General features: G+C 35.5%; 2 protein-coding genes across 4 annotated transcripts in view; one reads left to right on the top strand and one right to left on the bottom strand.

Annotated features, from left to right (window-relative positions):
• LOC104004828 (uncharacterized) overlaps positions 1-17,595 on the top strand; it is a 225,911-nt gene that overhangs the window by 120,987 nt on the left and 87,329 nt on the right. The gene's annotated exons all lie outside the window — the stretch shown is intronic.
• Positions 2,221-7,922, bottom strand: OR1C1 (olfactory receptor family 1 subfamily C member 1). The gene is made up of 2 exons (XM_054675076.1): positions 7,778-7,922; positions 2,221-5,788 (listed from the first exon to the last, which is right to left on the bottom strand). The coding sequence occupies exons 1-2, from the start codon at positions 7,855-7,857 to the stop codon at positions 4,834-4,836; spliced, it is 1,035 nt and encodes a 344-aa protein (XP_054531051.1). The 5' UTR covers positions 7,858-7,922; the 3' UTR covers positions 2,221-4,833.

Raw genomic sequence — 17,595 nt, 5'->3', positions numbered from 1 at the left:
TTGCATTGAATCTGTAGATTACCTTGGGTAGTATGGCAATCTTAAATTAACATGGAATGAATTTAAATAATCTTTCCATTTGTGTGTGTCCTCTTCAATTTCTTTTATCAGAATTTACTAGGGTTCCTTGTAGAGAGCCTTCACCTCCTCGGATAAATTTATTCCTATTTCCTATATTTCCTGTATTTTAATAAATATATATTTATATATTTATTTTAATAATAAAATAAAATAAAATCATTTTTAAATTAATGCCATAATTTTATTAAAAATAATTTATAAAAATAAATTCGTGACATAAGAAGCATTGTTGTGCAACTTTGCAAATTTCTTTAATGTCTGGCTTGACAGAATGCAGTGAATCTCAGATATAATTCATTTATTCTGTTGTAATTGTTTTAGTTGAAATATGTAATACAAATGCACAATTAGAAAAGGTTAAAGGAGCACCTTCATTGCACGTTAGAATAGTTCATACTATACAAATTGATCTCTTACAAAACAGTTGCAGTTTGCAATCTGAAACCATTAGCATTCTTTTTTTTAAGTTTTATTATTATTATACTTTAAGTTTTAGGGTACATGTGCACAATGTGCAGGTTTGTTACATATATATACATGTGCCATGTTGGTGTGCTGCACCCATTAACTCGTCATTTAACAGGTATATCACCTAATGCTATCCCTCCCCCTCCCCCCACCCCACGACAGTCCCTGGTGTGTGATGTTCCCCTTCCTGTGTCCAAGTGTTCTCATTGTTCAATTCCCACCTATGAGTGAGAACATGCGGTGTTTGGTTTTTTGTCCTTGCGATACTTTGCTGAGAATGATGGTTTCCAGCTTCATCCATGTCCCTACAAAGGACATGAACTCATCATTTTTTATGGCTGCATAGTATTCCATGGTGTATGTGTGCCACATTTTCTTAATCCAGCCTATAGTTGTTGGACATTTAGGTTGGTTCCAAGTCTTTGCTATTGTGAATAGTGCCGCTATAAACATACGTGTGCATGTGTCTTTATAGCAACATGATTTATAATCCTTTGGGTATATACCCAGTAATGGGATGGCTGGGTCAAATGGTATTTCTAGTTCTAGATCCCTGAGGAATCGCCACACCGACTTCCACAATGGTTGAACTAGTTTACAGTCCCACCAACAGTGTAAAAGTGTTCCTATTTCTCCACATCCTCTCCAGCACCTGTTGTCTCCTGACTTTTTAATGATCGCCATTCTAACTGGTGTGAGTTGGTATCTCATTGTGGTTTTGATTTGCATTTCTCTGACGGCCAGTGATGATGAGCATTTTTTCATGTGTTTTTTGGCTGCATAAATGTCTTCTTTTGAGAAGTGTCTGTTCATATCCTTTGCCCACTTTTTGATGGGGTTGTTTGTTTTTTTCTTGTAAATTTGTTTGAGTTCATTGTAGATTCTGACAAAAACAAGCAATGGGGAAAGGATTCCCTATTTAATAAATGGTGCTGGGAAAACTGGCTAGCCATATGTAGAAAGCTGAAACTGGATCCCTTCCTTATACCTTATACAAAAATTAATTCAAGATGGATTAAGGACTTAAATGTTAGACCTAAAACCATAAAAACCCTAGAAGAGAAACCTAGGCAATACCATTCAGAACATAGGCATGGGCAAGGACTTCATGTCTAAAACACCAAAAGCAATGGCAACAAAAGCCAAAATTGACAAATGGGATCTAATTAAACTAAAGAGCTTCTGCACAGCAAAAGAAACTACCATCAGAGTGAATAGGCAACCTACAGAATGGGAGAAAATTTTTGCAATCTAGCCATCTGACAAAGGGCTAATATCCAGAATATACCGTTAGCATTCTTAATGAATCACTCACTATTGCATGATTTTGTAACATCATGTATTGGTCATCTAGCAAATACTGGCTCACAGAATGATGCAGACCTTCTTAATATACTTCATTATACAATTACAAAGTCAATTATGTTTATTAACAACACTACTAATCTCATCAGAAAGATCTATAATTATTGAGAAAACATCAAGCTCATGTGAATAACACAAGTTTCCAAAATTCAAATTTTGATTTGAAACTCAAATTTTATTATGAGCAACTCATATATATATATCTATATTTAATAATATATAGTTTCAAATACCTGGAAGGATAATATTTAATGTTCTCAACATAAACAAGTAATAAGTGTTTGAGATGATGGATATGTCAATTACCTTGATCTGATATCTGTACATTATATTTATCAAAACATCCTTGTGTACTCCCATAAGTGTGTATGATTATTTTATTCCAATTAAATTTTAAAATGCAATAAAAAGATACAGTAATCAAAAATGGCATGGTAGTGGCATAAAAATAGACACATAGAAATAAATTGATACATTCATGGTCAATTGATCTTTGACAAAGGTGGTAAGGACACACAATATGGAATGGACCATCTCTTCAATAAGTGGTTTTAGAACAACTGAATATCCATATGAAGATGAATGGAATTGGACCCTTATCTGACACCATATACAAAAATCAACTCAAAATATATTAAACACATAAACAGAAGACCAGAAACTATAAAACTAATAGAAGAAAGCACAGGGGGAAAGCTCTATGACATTGGTATGCATGATAATCTTTTAGATATGACTCCCACAATTGACAAAACTAAAATTAACAAGCGCTAGTAAATTAAACTAAAAGTCTTTTACAGCAAAGGTAACAACCAGCAGAATGAAGAGATGACCTACAAAATGGGAGAAAATATTTGCAAATCATACATCTGATAAGGAGTTAATATTCAAAGTATATAAGGAGTTCAAATAACTCAGTAGCAAAAAACTGCCAAATAACCCAATTTTTAAAAACAGCAAAGTACTTGAATAGACATTTCTCACAAGAAGACATTCAAATTGCCAACAGATATGAAAAAATGCTCAAAATCGTTATTCATAAGGGAAATGCCAATTAAAACCACAGTGAGATGCACCTCACACTTGTCTGAGTGGCTATGAAAAAAGTCAAAAGATAAAAAAGTTTGATGAGGGTATGGAGGAAAAAGAATCCTTCACTATCGGTGGGAATGTAGATTAGTACAGCCCTTATGGAAAACAGTATGACGTTTACTCAAAAAATTAAAAATAGAACTACTGTACGACCCAGCAATCACTATTGGGTATACATCCAAGAGAAATGAAATCAGTATGTCAATATAATATTGGATGTCATGGGGTAGTAGGCTGCCCAATCTGAAACTGTCCTGGGGGATATTTGAAAGCCTAACATGGATGGTCTCTAAACCCTAGCAGTGTCCTGCACCGAAACTTCTAAGCTTAAACAGTTTTCTACACCTACACTCTAGTGAAGGATTGAATTCACTTTTGTGACATAATCTTTTAACTACAGACACGTCTTACCCATTTTTATTGGGTAAAACTGAAGTTACAATTTACTTCACCAATGCTTTTATTTATTTATTTATATTCTGAGAATCTACATTTTTAAACTATTATTTTAGATTCAGGGGTACATGTGCAGATTTGCACAGGTAAATTGCATGTCACAGGAGTTTGGTATACATATTATTTCATCACCCATGTGATAAACATAGCTCCTAATAGGTATTTTTTAAACCCTATTTGGTATTATAAATTAGGTATACATGTTAGAAGAGCTAAAATATCTATATCAACATTGTTGCTTTTTTGAAGAAACTTTTTTTCCCTGAATGGATTTAAATTTTCTTATGTATGTATGTATTTTGTCTTCCTTGAGAAAGGGTGCACGTGTGTGTTTATAAGGTTTTAAATATTATACATGTGTTCGTTCAAGAAATTACAGAGGTCTGTGAGCAGACATTTTAATTCTAGAAAAGGACAGGCAGAAATGATCTTAGTTCATTCTCAGATGTAAAATTGTAGAAAGGAACCGGAATAGGTTGAATAAACAACTGATTGGATTGGATGGTTAATATCTTAAACGGAGTCAATTTAATTGAATGACCTCAAATATAATTATTTTTGCATACAGTATGTTAATTTTTTGTTAGGAAAGCAAGATAAAATAAAACCCAAGGGATTGGGCATGAGGCTTTGTTTTGAAAGAAGTTAATGTATTCCCCATATGAAAAATGCAGCTGAGAACCTGATCTCTTCTCTAAAGATATTGTATATCCAAAGCACTCCTAGTTGTTGGGGGAGATCAGCTAGCCTCTGCCCTGTAAAGATGGCTGGGAGATTCTGAGTTCCTCCATGCCTGAGATCAATTAGGGACACACATGACAAGGACATGAGTCAATAGAATAAAATCATTGACTGTATTTGAAGTGAGAGGAGATTGGAGGAAAGCATACATACTTTAAAACTTGAATAAATTATTTTAGTGATTTTTAAGAAGACTCACTATTTAAAATGTGTTCTACCACATTGTTGAATTAACATTAGAATTTATGCCCCTTTAATTCTAAATCTGAACTCACAGACAAGAAGTTTAGGAAAATTTATCTTAATATGTAGCATTTGGGAACTATATCACAGAGATTCTCATCACTAAGGTATATTTGTACTGGAGTCAGAAACTATTTATCAGCTATGGGTTGTATGCAGACTATTTAACTTCCCTAAGATTCACTTTCTGTATACAGAATGCTATATGGTTTTTATATATTTACTCAGAGGATTTAATGTGATAATTCATATAAAGGGCTTAACACGATTTCCGGCATAAGGGAGACATTTAATAGCTGTTGGTTTCTCTTCTCACTGTTATTGTGAGCATCTAGTCACACTTTCTCATCACCACATTAGTATTATTTAATTCAGTCACTGAGGTCATTATTGCTGCTGAAAGACTGTGCACTTGAAAAGCATTTTCTGAAGTCCCCTCTTCATAGCCCTGTTCCTTAGGGTGTAGATGAAAGGATTCAGCATCGGGGCTATGACTGAATACATGATGGTTGACAGAGTGTTGCTCTCAGGCATATGGGGGGATGAAGGGCTGAAATAGACGGCGATGGCTGTGCCATAAAACAACACCACCACTGACAGGTGGCAGCTGCAGGTGGAAACAGCTCTCTGCTTGCCCTGAGTAGAGGTGATCTTCAGAACAGTGGAGAAGATAAGTCCATAAGATACGAGGATACAGACAAGGGGCGTGAGAGCCAATAGACCTCCTACTGCAAAAATGATCATTACATTGAAGGAGACGTCAGAGCAAGAGAGCTGCAGGAGAGGATTGAGATCACAGAAGAAATGATGGATGATATTGGAGGCACAGAAGGACAGCTGTGCTATTAGGACAGTATGCAGGAGGGCGTGGAGGTAAGTAACAAGCCACAGTCCAGCCACTAGCTGGACACAAATGCACAAGTTCATTCTGGCGGTGTAATGTAAGGGGTGGCAAATCGCCACATATCTATCATACGCCATTACACACAGAAGGAGGCTGTCCATATTCACAAAAGAAACGAAGAAGAAGAGCTGGGTGAGGCAGCCTGCAAAAGAGATAGTCTTGGTGCCAGTCAAGATATTCACTACCATTTGGGGGACTGTAGTCGACGTAAAGCAGATGTCAACAAAGGCCAAGTTACTAAGGAAGAAGTACATAGGGGAATGGAGGTGATCAAAGCCAATCGTCGCAATGATGAGCATGTTCCCCAAGGTGGTGGCTAAATACATACAGAGAAAGAGCACAGACAGGAGGTGCTGCTGCTCTGCTGAGCTAGGAAGTCCCAGAAGAACGAATTCCCTGACAACTGTTAGATTTCTTTTTTCCATGTTCCCAACAAATCTAGAAAAATAAGTTATTAAATTGTAAAAGCCAGCAGTGTTAAGTCTCTTATTCATGAGAGAGAGACAGTGTATGTGTGTTTGTGTGTGTGTGTGTGTGTGCATGCGTGCACAGGTAAGTAGCATCCAAACTTGCTTGCTTGAATGCTTTCCAATGACATCTTGTGTTTATGATATTCTGTCTTCATAGTCACATAGACATGCTGGACATGTCAGTATCAACTTCTTTCAAGACTGACTTCTTCCCCCAAAAGAAAATGCAAATTATGTGAATAATAACCATTTTAATTGGGTTATTTTGCCTTGTCTACAGTAACCACAAAATTCATATCGACTTTATATATAAGGTTATTTGTTATTTTTTTAGTAGTCAAGCTATTTATGCTTACCCAGTAGAAATATTTACCTTTAATAAATAATTTTCCTCCCAATCTGATGCTTATACTTATGATGGAAGATATCCTCATGTTAGCTTTCTTTTCTTTTAACGTATTTGGTCACTGATAACTGCAAGCTCACCTCTGTTCCTTGGGTTGACCATTGCTGTTTTGGTCTCTGCTCATCATTTGGTGGAGCCTCTGACTTGTGTAGTAAGTCATTGAGAGCCCAGTGTTTGTGGCCTGTGCTTTCAGGACACTTCCTTGTAGCATCTTGGTCATACTACCTTCTCTAGAAGGTGCCAGTATTCTCCCATACCTATCAACATTTTTCATAGAGTGTCTTACTTCTTGACGTCCCTCACTGTACTCTCCAACTCCTCACTTCTGTATCAATCCAATTTATACCTTCTTTTTAATTATAAAAATTATCAAATTATACAAAGTGTTGTATAACAATAAGCAAGCAAACATACGTCATTCATGTAATCCGTACTTTCCTTCAGCAAACATTTATTGAGCAATTTCTATGATCCAGGTGCTGTGCACAATTTAGGACCAAAGTTTTTTTCTGACTGAAGCAAAATTTGTGATACCTTCCCAAACATTCTCCTTGACATCTGAGGCCTTTCTAGTCTTTTCAAACCTATATTATTTCAGTTATGTTATTTAAGCCATATGGCTATCAAGTAAAGGACATGTTGTAGAAGTGGGAAGAGATTTGGAATTTTTAGTCCAAATATCATTATTTTCTCACAATATTCCAAGAGTTATCTAGGACTTTTATTGATTTGTATGACAAGGATCCTAATGAAAATAACATAATGTAGCACTAGATAATATACATGTTCTGGTTTTATGCTAAGACAGCTGATTAACCCTAGAGGACACAATGCAGTGTATTTGTTTCTATTACAATGTTTTGAATTCCAACTTAATCAGAAACCTCACTAACACTAATTATTACATTCATCTTCCTCTGATTCCTGTCAACTTTAATTAAGTTCCATGAACCCCCTTTTGCCCAACTTGAAGCATGTCAGGATAAAATCTGTACGGAAAAGAAACTATGCATGTATTTGCATGCCTTTGAGGGAGAAGCACTCTTTCAAAGACAGTTTCCTTCCCCTGTAGGCACTATCAGTTACATCATTTTTATTAATCTCATACTCACTATACAATATTCCTTTCATGACAAGCATAACGATTCCCCTTTTACTTGGTCTACTTCATTGTAGTTAGTGAAATTTTAAGGAAAGAATTGCGATTTATTATATTGAATCCTTAGGATATAACACATATATGCACGTAGTTTGCACAGAGTTGGTGCAAAAGAGTGCTTATGGAAACAACAAATGAATGAAAAATTCTGGAGAAATCATTTGATTATATAATGAATATATGAGTTTTGCAAGATATCTTTTAATTCTATATTCTCATTTGCAGCACATCATCTTAATTTCAAAATTTTCTCAACTAGGATTTGGAAAAAGTTAGTCCACCATTGAAATGCTTAACAGCTTCGTCAAAAAACTTCCATGCATTACAACTCAAAGGATTATACATTAGGTATGTCTTCACTAAAACAAAGAAAAAAATGTATGAATACATACCCTTTTCTGAGACCTTTGCCACCTATGACTTTTCTCTTTCCTGAATATCCAATCACAAAAGCATAGATGGACCTATGCATTGATTCAGATTTCTAGTCAAGGGTGAAAAAGAGAAGAATGAGATATAGACAAGTGTGTTTCTTTCGACAGAGAATAACAGTATCTCACGGGGGGAGTATTTGGTTAGATTCATTTATTTTGATAATACAAAAGGGGCAGGCCTTTAACATGGCACAGTTTTGTCCCTTGAGATCAGCACCCAAGAGGCTTCATGAAGTTCTAAATTTAGCTTCTAATGACTTTAGTTTATAAATTGGTTTTTCTCTTATTTTGAAGAGAAGGCAAACACAGGGGGAAATATTGTATGCGGGAAGAAAGCATGAAAGCTCATGAAGGTTCCAAGATACATTCTTGTTTTCTTTACAGGGTGCTTGGGTGAATGAATGATACAAAAAGATGGGAAACTGAAGCCACAATTTTACAAACCTATCTATTCCATCTCCATAAAACTTACAGCTTATCATGTCTCCCTAGTGCTAAAGAGAGATACAGTGACATAAACAACCACTTTTGGAGTAAGACACATTTTGGTTCAAATCTTCATTTGTAAATTAATTAATAGTTGCTTGACCTTGCACAAGGTATGATATTTTGTATGTTTTAGTTTTTCATCTATAAAAATACAAATACTACTTATCTCATTTAGTTGCTATAAAAACTATAATATTTATATAAAAACCTTGAATTGTGCATAGACCCAGAGGTTATCCTGAAGCTTCTGATCATCTAATGAATTAATGGCTGGGATAATCAAATATGTGCCAATAAAAATGAAAACCAAAAGAGAGTGTGTTTGGAAATGAGATTTTTCACTGTACATTAGATAAAGATTATGTGTGTGGGTGATTGCAGATATATACATAGATAAATAGTTTTAACTCATACCATGAGCTACACGGTTACTCCACAGTATATAACTTAGTCTGAAGACTACAGCTAAACCAACCAATATTCAAAACATTTGAAACACAGGCCCATTTATCTGAATCCAAAGATGCATTTATTCTTCTTTATTGAAATCAATGTTTTATTAAACACATAGTTTTTGGTTTAATGTATTTAGGTAAATATAAGAACAGACTACAATGACAAACATTCAAATAACCTTAATGTATACTATACATGTGTGTATATATATATGTATACTATACATGTGTGTATATATGTATATATATGTATACAGACACACACACATATATATAGTGAAAGGTATACGTTGTATATTATATACATATACAATTTGTGTATGTGTGTATAAGTGTACATATATATTTACAAACACATTTATACATTTTTTTCTAATATGGGGAAGACCTCTATATTATCAATTGAAAGGAGATTCATTTACATTTATGTTTAGTGATAATGTATGTCTCAGAGTTCATACAATGTGGATAACTTAATAGCTTTTGTAAATTCTTTTAGGACATAAGTATTAAGCATTAGACTCTTGCAGAAGATCCATGAGCTACTGAAAACACTTTGGAATTAGAAACCTGGAAAGGAGCAAAACAGGGATGCTCTGTTAGTAATTACCATGTGTGGTGCACTATGAAGTGGCTTTTCATGCATCCTGTCAGGTAATACCTAAAACAGCTTTGAGACAATTAATTTTCCTTTTAGAGAGAAAGAAACAACACTTAGAGAAGTTACGAAGCTCCTGGGTGTGTTGGCTCACGCCTGTAATCCCAGCACTTTGGGAGGCCAAGGTGGGCAAATTACAAGGTCAGGAGATCGAGACCATCCTGGCCAACATAGTGAAACATAGATCTATGTTTGCGTGCTCTATTTGTGCATGTTAAACCTTATAAAAATACCCAGGTAATAGTTGCTTACATTCAAGAAGACAAAATATATTTGTGTCACTGCCAAACAAAATTTTATTTACTTTAACTTGTGCCTATGAAGAGATGGGGTGAATGGTAAGCTTCATGTTAATAATTTGACATCCAAGCAAAACTCCACTTTTGACTAATTTCTATCTAATAGATGTGTGTGTGTGTGTGTGTGTGTGTGTGTGTAATGGCAAAGGTCAGAGGGGGACTGAAGGAGACAATGTGTGGTGGGTCTGGTGATAGAATCACAATTAATAACTGTTTATGGATGGGGAGTGCCTGGGGTAGCCATGACCTGTCCACAGGCACTGCAGTAAGGATGTTGGAATAGCACACATACACTATATTAAATTTATACCATAATAATAGACAAATTCAGTAAAGTTATAGAATACAAAATCAACAAACAAATATCAGTAGTATTTTTATACATAAATAATGACCTGTTCGGGAGCGGTGGCTCACACCTGTAATCCCAGCACTTTGGGAGGCCGAGGTGGGCGGATCACGAGGTCAGGAGTTCAAGACTGGCCTGACCAATATGGTGAAACCCCGTCTCTACTAAAAATACAAAAATTAGTCAGTCATGGTAGCACACACCTGTAATCCCAGCTACTCAGGAGGCTGAGGCAGGAGAATCACTTGAACTCGGGAGGCGGAGGTTGCAGCAAGCTGAGATCGCACCACTGCACTCCAGCCTGGGTGACAGAGCAAGACTCCATCTCAGAATAAATAAATAAATAAATAAATATAACCTAGCTGTCAACAAAATTAAGAAAAACAATCCCATTTATGATAACATTAAAAAAACCTTAGCAAAAAATTTAACTAAGGGAGTAAAAGATCTGTACAGTGAAAACTAAAAAACATTGATTAAAGAAACTGAAAAAGACACAAATAAATGGAAAGGTATCCATCTTGGATAAATCGCATGGAGCAAAATAAATTTACTAAAACAGGAATTGACTTTGAATTTTTACAAAAGGATCGTCATGTTTCATTGATATAAATGTGGAATTTGGGAAAGTTGAGAGGACCATAGAATCCTCTGGGTTATCAGATCACTAAAAGAAGGAAAATGTTGAGCTCTGATGGCTCAGAGTTTCAGGATCTAAGCCTGCTCTGTGAGGAACTGATCAAACCTCAGGATCACAGACAAAATCTGACTTCAATAGGACAATCTTTTCTGCACCAGGTCTTCCTTCATAAGAGAAAAATAGTTTCTGTTTCTCCTCACGTTGCCAGTTCTTCTGAATTTGCGGATGTCAGGAGTTTTAATATGTCTTGAATTTATAAAGTGGGTTAATGCATCTTAGAAATGAAGTTCAGTAGAAACGATGTGAAGATTCCCTTAATGCTTTCAAAGCAGCTCATTCTTCTCTCCAGTCTGTGGGGGATGCAGCTGGCCAAGCTTCGTTCTTGCCTGTATTCACAGTCAGAGATCCACACTCTAAATTGGTCTCAGGATCATTCCATGAGAAGACCACCTTTTGCTTCCCCTTCTTTGGAAATGTATTTATGGATCTCCTCAAATTGTGTTATTTCTTCCCATTAATTAAACTGATTATCTTCTAAACTCTGAATTTTTTCTTGTTGTCAACCTTGAATGTAGATATGAATCACCTCATTGTTAATTCAGCCTTTGAATGAGTCTACTTCTGAAAATGTAGAAACGTAGGAAAGCATTTGGTGTCTTGATAAAATCGTCTTAATTATGTTTATGTAAGTGTAATTATTTTCAGTTAAGTAATTATAAAATTACTTAGATGGTGCTTAATATAATTTTTTGACCTTGTGGATTAAATGTTTCAAAATACAACATTTCAGTAATCTACCATCCCTAAAAAATATTTAGTAGAAATTTATCAGCATTTGAATGTCTGCACGAGGTAACTCTTCTCAAATGCTATTGTTTTCCCAAAGATCAGGTCAGTATCTAGAGTACAGTAGGTACTAAATAAATATTAATCAAAGAAGTCATTTCTGAATACGCTTTGGAAATACTTAAACTTATGAATATATCAGGTCTGATTCTGTCCACAAATGAAATATTTTACAGTTCCTGCCCTTTCAAAGTCCAGGTTGTGGACAAATAATTGTAGCATTTTTACATTTCCAAGTTAAGATTGTATGAAGATCAATTCTACACAATCTCTCATTTTTTGTTTATAAAAAATATTTTATTATATATTATTGTTTTGTTGAGGTGTCAGTTAAATACAATAAAATGTATGGATCTCAAATGTACAGTTTAATTGGTTTTAACAAATGCATTCAGTTAACTTGTGTAACCCACACTCCTATCAAATCACAGGACTTTTCCACCACCCCAGAAAGTTATCTTGGCCCCTTGAAACTCAGGCTTCTCCTTTGAAAGCAATCACAGATGTGATTTCTACCTCTATGGGTTAGTTTTACTTATTCTAGGAATTCTTATATTTAGAGTAATATAGTATGCTGATTTTTCTGTCTGTTCCCTTTCATTGAGATTTTTAAATTGTGTGTGTGATTCATCATGGGGCTTTGAGATTCCGTAGTTTGTTCCTTTTTTGTTGATGATTGATATCCCTTTTTACGGGTATCTTACAGTTTATCCATTCTCAGAACACTTGACACCAGAGCAGTTTTTAGATTTTGCCTGTTGTTGATAAAGATTTTTGAAAATTCTCATGCATAGCTTCCTGTGGACATATATTTTCATTTCTTTTTGGTATATATATACAATTGAAATTGCTGGTCATAGAGTAGAAGTACATTTAACTTTTTAAGAAACAGTCAAATAGTTTTCCAAAGTTGTTGAATTTTACATTTTTACCAGCAACGGAAGAGAAATGTGGAGGTACTCTACATCCTTTGTGACATTTGATGCTGTTGAACTTTTAAAATTTTAGATATTCTAATGGATAGTGGTCAATTATCATGGCTTTAGTTTGGATTTCCCTGATTACAGATGATATTAAGCTTTATTTCATTGCTTATTGGACATTTGTATATTATGTTGTGTTAAGTGTCTTTCAAGTCTGTTTTTTCGTGTTTTAACTTGATTCTTTGTCATTACTATTGTATTGCAGGAGTTCAATATACATTTAGAACACAAATCCACGATTAAATACACGTGTATTAATACTTTCCCACAGTGGCTTGCCTTTTTGTTTTCTTCAATACGTCTATTGATATGCATATATATTTAATATCCTGTCAATTTTATCATTTTGGTTAAGATTAGTGTTTTCTGTGTCTTCAAAAGAAGTTTTTGCATACCCCACTGCTTTCTTCTAAAACCTTAGAATTTTACATTTTATGCTCAACTCTATGATTTCTCTCAAATTAAATGTGCACAGTATGAAGTAGTAGTTAATAGTTTTTTTCCAATATGGATATACAGTTTTTCCAACATAATATTTTGAAGAGATTTTCCAATAGCTTTGATGTCTTTCTTGACAATAATTTGATCATAAATGTATCAGCCTCTTTCTGGACGCTCTATGCTGTTTCATTGATCTTTCAAGAAAATGTTTTTAATTAGGCAAGCTTATGTGAAAAGTTGATATTACCTTCTGTTACTCCAGAAGTTCACATATAAGTTACCCACCTCTTAAGCCTGGTTAAGAAAAATTTAAAAAGTATTAAGTACAGTCAAACCCAGTTTGCTTGTTTTCCTTTCTAAAAGGATTAGGTAGAAATTATGTAAGCATACATTTCTTTTCACCATAAATCAATTTTCTGTCTCCTCCTAACAGATTTCCTAAACCCTGTGTATTTTCTGCCTTTAAAACTTCTGTTGCTGTCTATCATTACACACCTCCTTTGCTGTGTTTTTTTAAAATCTGTGTCAATTTTATTACCCAATCGCAAACACATGCAGACATGAAGGTATTTATTTACTTTGTTGTTTGTCCACATTTTCCCCCACAACATGCACAACATTTTATACATCATGGATGATATTTTTGCATTCCTTATACTTTTTTTCAATCATAGTGCTAGATTTCTAAATAAGAGAGATCATTTCATTTTATCAAGTTTCCCAAAATGCATACTAGAATTTAATCCTTATGGAATAGAAACAATTTCAATAAGTCTTCAGGGAATATGAGGGCAAACTGCATAATCCATGAAGTTAGTTTGCATTTTATTCAAATTCTAACTCCATCAGTTACTCTGTAAATAATGTTTCAATGCTTTCTTTTTTTTTACATGTCATATGATTCTATTAAATATTTGCATAACTTTCTTAAAATGACAATTATAAAAATAAAGTACAGGTTAGTTGTTGCAGGGGTAGGGAACGGAAGATGGAAGAGAAGTGGAAGGTAAGGAGGTGTAGTTAAAAATGGGCTATACGAGGGATCCTCTGGTGATGGAAATGTTCTGTTTTGTGTGTGTGTTTTTTTGTTTATTTGTTTTTTGAGACAGTGTCTTGCTCCATTGCCCAGGCTGGAGTGGAGTGGTCTGATTTCGGCTCACTGCAACCTCTGCCTCCTGGGTTCAAGCGATTCTCCTGCCTCAGCCACCGAGTAGCTGAGACTACATGTGCGCACCACCGCGCCCGGCTAATTTTTGTAATTTTAGTAGAGATGGGGTTTCACTATGTTGGCCAGGCTGGTCTCGAACTCCTGACCTCAAGTGGTCTGCCTGCCTTGGCCTCCCAAAGTGCTGGGATTACAGGTGTGAGCCACCGCACCTGACCTGTTACGTACCTTTTTTTTTAAAAAAAATATTTCTATAGGTTTTTGGGGAACAGGTGTTATTTGGTTACATGAGTAAGCTCTTTAGTAGTAATTTGTGAGATTTTGGTGCACTCATCCCCCGAGCAGTATACACTGAACCCAATTTGTAGTCTTTTATCCCTCAACCCCCTTCCCACCCTTTCCTCCCGAGTCCTCAAAGTCCCTGTATCATTCTTATGCCTTTGTATCCTTATGGCTTAGTTCCCACTTATGGTTAGAATGGTGGCCTCCAGCTCCACCATGTTGTGGCAAAGAACATGATCTCCTTCTTTTCTATGGCTGCATAGTATTCCATGGTGTATATGTACCACATTTTCTTTATCCAGTCTATCATTGATGAGCATTTGGATTGATTCCATGTCTTTGCTATCATGAATAGTGCTGCAATGAACATGCACGTGCATGAATTCTTCGTGTTACTCATTTTCCCTGACTTAGAAACCTAAATTTTAGTGTTATAATGCCAATTTCCAGCCGGGTGTGGTGGCTCATGCCTGTAATCCCAGCACTTTGGGAGGCCAAGGCAGGCGGATCACCTGAGCTAGGGGAGTTTGAGATCAGCCTCAACATAGAGAAACCCTGTCTCTACTAAAAATACAAAACTAGCCAGGCAAGGTGGTGCATGCCTATAATCCTAGCTACTCGGGAGGCTGAGGCAGGAGAATCACTTGAACCTGGGAGGCGGAGGTTGCGGTGAGCCGAGGTTACAGCGAGCCGAGGTTGCTCCGTTGCACTCCAGCCTGGGCAACAAGAGGGAAACTCCATCTCAAAAAAAAAAAAATGCCAGTTTCCAAAGATGGTGCCTCAATAGTTAGTTTGGCACCTTAGAAGAACTAGGTAGCAGAATTTCCCTCTGTCCTATATTAGGCATATGCTGTAATAGAAAAATAAAGTTTCATTAAGTCTTAGAAATTTGAGGCTTAAATTTCCATCACAGAATATTGCATTGGATGAATGAAGGATAGTATAGGAGTTAAGCATGAAGGTTGCAGAGCAGTACTCCCCAGTAGAACTTGCTGCATTAATAAGAATGGTCTGTGTCGGTATTGTTTCTTATGTGGAACAACATGTGGCAAATGAGCGCTTGAAAAGTAGCTAGTTTAATAAAAAAGTGGCACTTTAAATTATAGTTAATTTTATTTTATTTAAATTCAGATATAATTGTCCAATATGGCCAGTAGCCACATACTGTAAACTGCAGTTCTATTGTCCAACAATTTGAAACAATCACTGCTCCACAATTATTTGCTTTCAAGCCTCGAGGACATTACTTGAATCTTAAGTGACTCCATTTCCACTTCTGTAAAAAGTATATAATATATATTATAAAATTTTTATACTGATTAAGGCCGGGCGCGGTGGCTCACGCCTGTAATCCCAGCACTTTGGGAGGCCGAGGCGGGCGGATCACGAGGTCAGGAGATCGAGACCATCCTGGCTAACATGGTGAAACCCCGTCTCTACTAAAAATACAAAAAATTAGCCGGGCGTGGTGGCGGGCGCCTGTAGTCCCAGCTACTCGGGAGGCTGAGGCAGGAGAATGGCGTGAACCGGGGAGGCGGAGCTTGCAGTGAGCCAAGATCGCGCCACTGCACTCCAGCCTGGGAGACAGAGCAAGACTCCGTCTAAAAAAAAAAAAACAAAACAAACAAACAAAAATTTTTATACTGATTAAATAAGTATATGAGTGTGAAAATTATAAAAGATAACCTTGAGGGAACTCTTTAAAATTTTTTTCTATATTGCTGGTAATACTGTTTCTTGAGATGGGTGCTGTGTATATGGATGCCATCAGTTAATGAAAAACTAATGAATTATATTATTAATATACAAATTCTATAGGCTTTTTTATTAGGTTTAAATATTCTTATTTATTTGATCTAGAAGATGACGATGGAAAAACCTTTCTAGACATTGGTTTAGGCAAAGACGTCATGACCAAGAACCCAAAAGCAAATGCAACAAAAACAGAGATAAATAGATGGAACTTAATTAAGCTAAAAAGGTTCTACACAGCAAAATATATAATTGGCAGAGTTAACAGACAACACACAGAGTGGCAGAAAATCTTCACAATCTATACATCCAATAAAGGACTAATATCCAGAATCTACAATGAACTCAAACAAAAAGCAAGAAAAAACCACCCCATCAAAAAGTGGGCTAAGGACATGAATAGACAATTCTCAAGAAAGGATATACAAATAGCCAAAAAACATGAAAAAATTCTCAACACCACTAATTATCAGGGAAATGCAAATAAAAACCACAATGCGATACCACCTTACTCCTGCAAGAATAGCCATAATCAAAAAATCAAAAAGTGATAAATGTAGGCACAGATGCAGTGAAAAGGGAACACTTCTACACTGCTGGTGGGAATGTAAACTAGTACAACCACTAAGGAAAACAGTGTGGAGATTCCTTAAAGAACTAAAGGTAGATCTTCTATTTGATCCAGCAATCCCACTACTGGATATCTACCCAGAGGAAAAGAAGTCATTATACGAAAAAGATACTTGGACACACATGTTTATAGCAGCACAATATACAATTGCCAAAATGTGGAACCAGCCCAAATGCCCATCAATCAGTGAATGGATAAAGAAGCTGTGGTATATATGTACGAAGAAATACTACTAAAGCTATAAAAAGGAATGAATAAATGGCATTCGCAGCAACCTGGATGGAACTGGAGACTATTATTCTAAGTGAAGTAACTCAGGAATGGAAAATCAATGCTTTCTTGATGTTTCAGTCCCTTAATTTTTTAATACACAATTCAGGAAATAATACACTGTGTATAAATATTTCAAAGATAATATAAGCAATCACTTTCTTGTGTTATATGGGTTAATACCTAACATATATTAACAGCAATTATTATAAGTGCTTTGGATATTCATTGTCATTATAATCAGAAACGCATAAAGCAAAGTCCTTACTTCTTGTTCACTACCTATTTTCTATTAAAATCACAGTAACCCAAATATAACTTTAAATGTATTAAGACATATATCTAAATAATGTATTTTTATCCTTGAATTTGCTTAGGTCATCAGAAATTTAGGCACCTGACAGATGTTATATAGATTTGATCATATGTGTTTATACTGTTCTAGATCTGTGGTCATGGGGCCTAAAGTAAAAGCAGATCAAATTCTATTAAAGTTTTCATCCTCAAAACTGACAA

This window comes from Pan troglodytes, chromosome 1, assembly GCF_028858775.2.
Source record: "Pan troglodytes isolate AG18354 chromosome 1, NHGRI_mPanTro3-v2.0_pri, whole genome shotgun sequence".
In the NCBI taxonomy this organism is placed as follows: domain Eukaryota; kingdom Metazoa; phylum Chordata; class Mammalia; order Primates; family Hominidae; genus Pan; species Pan troglodytes.
This window is presented reverse-complemented; position numbering and strand designations above follow the sequence as displayed.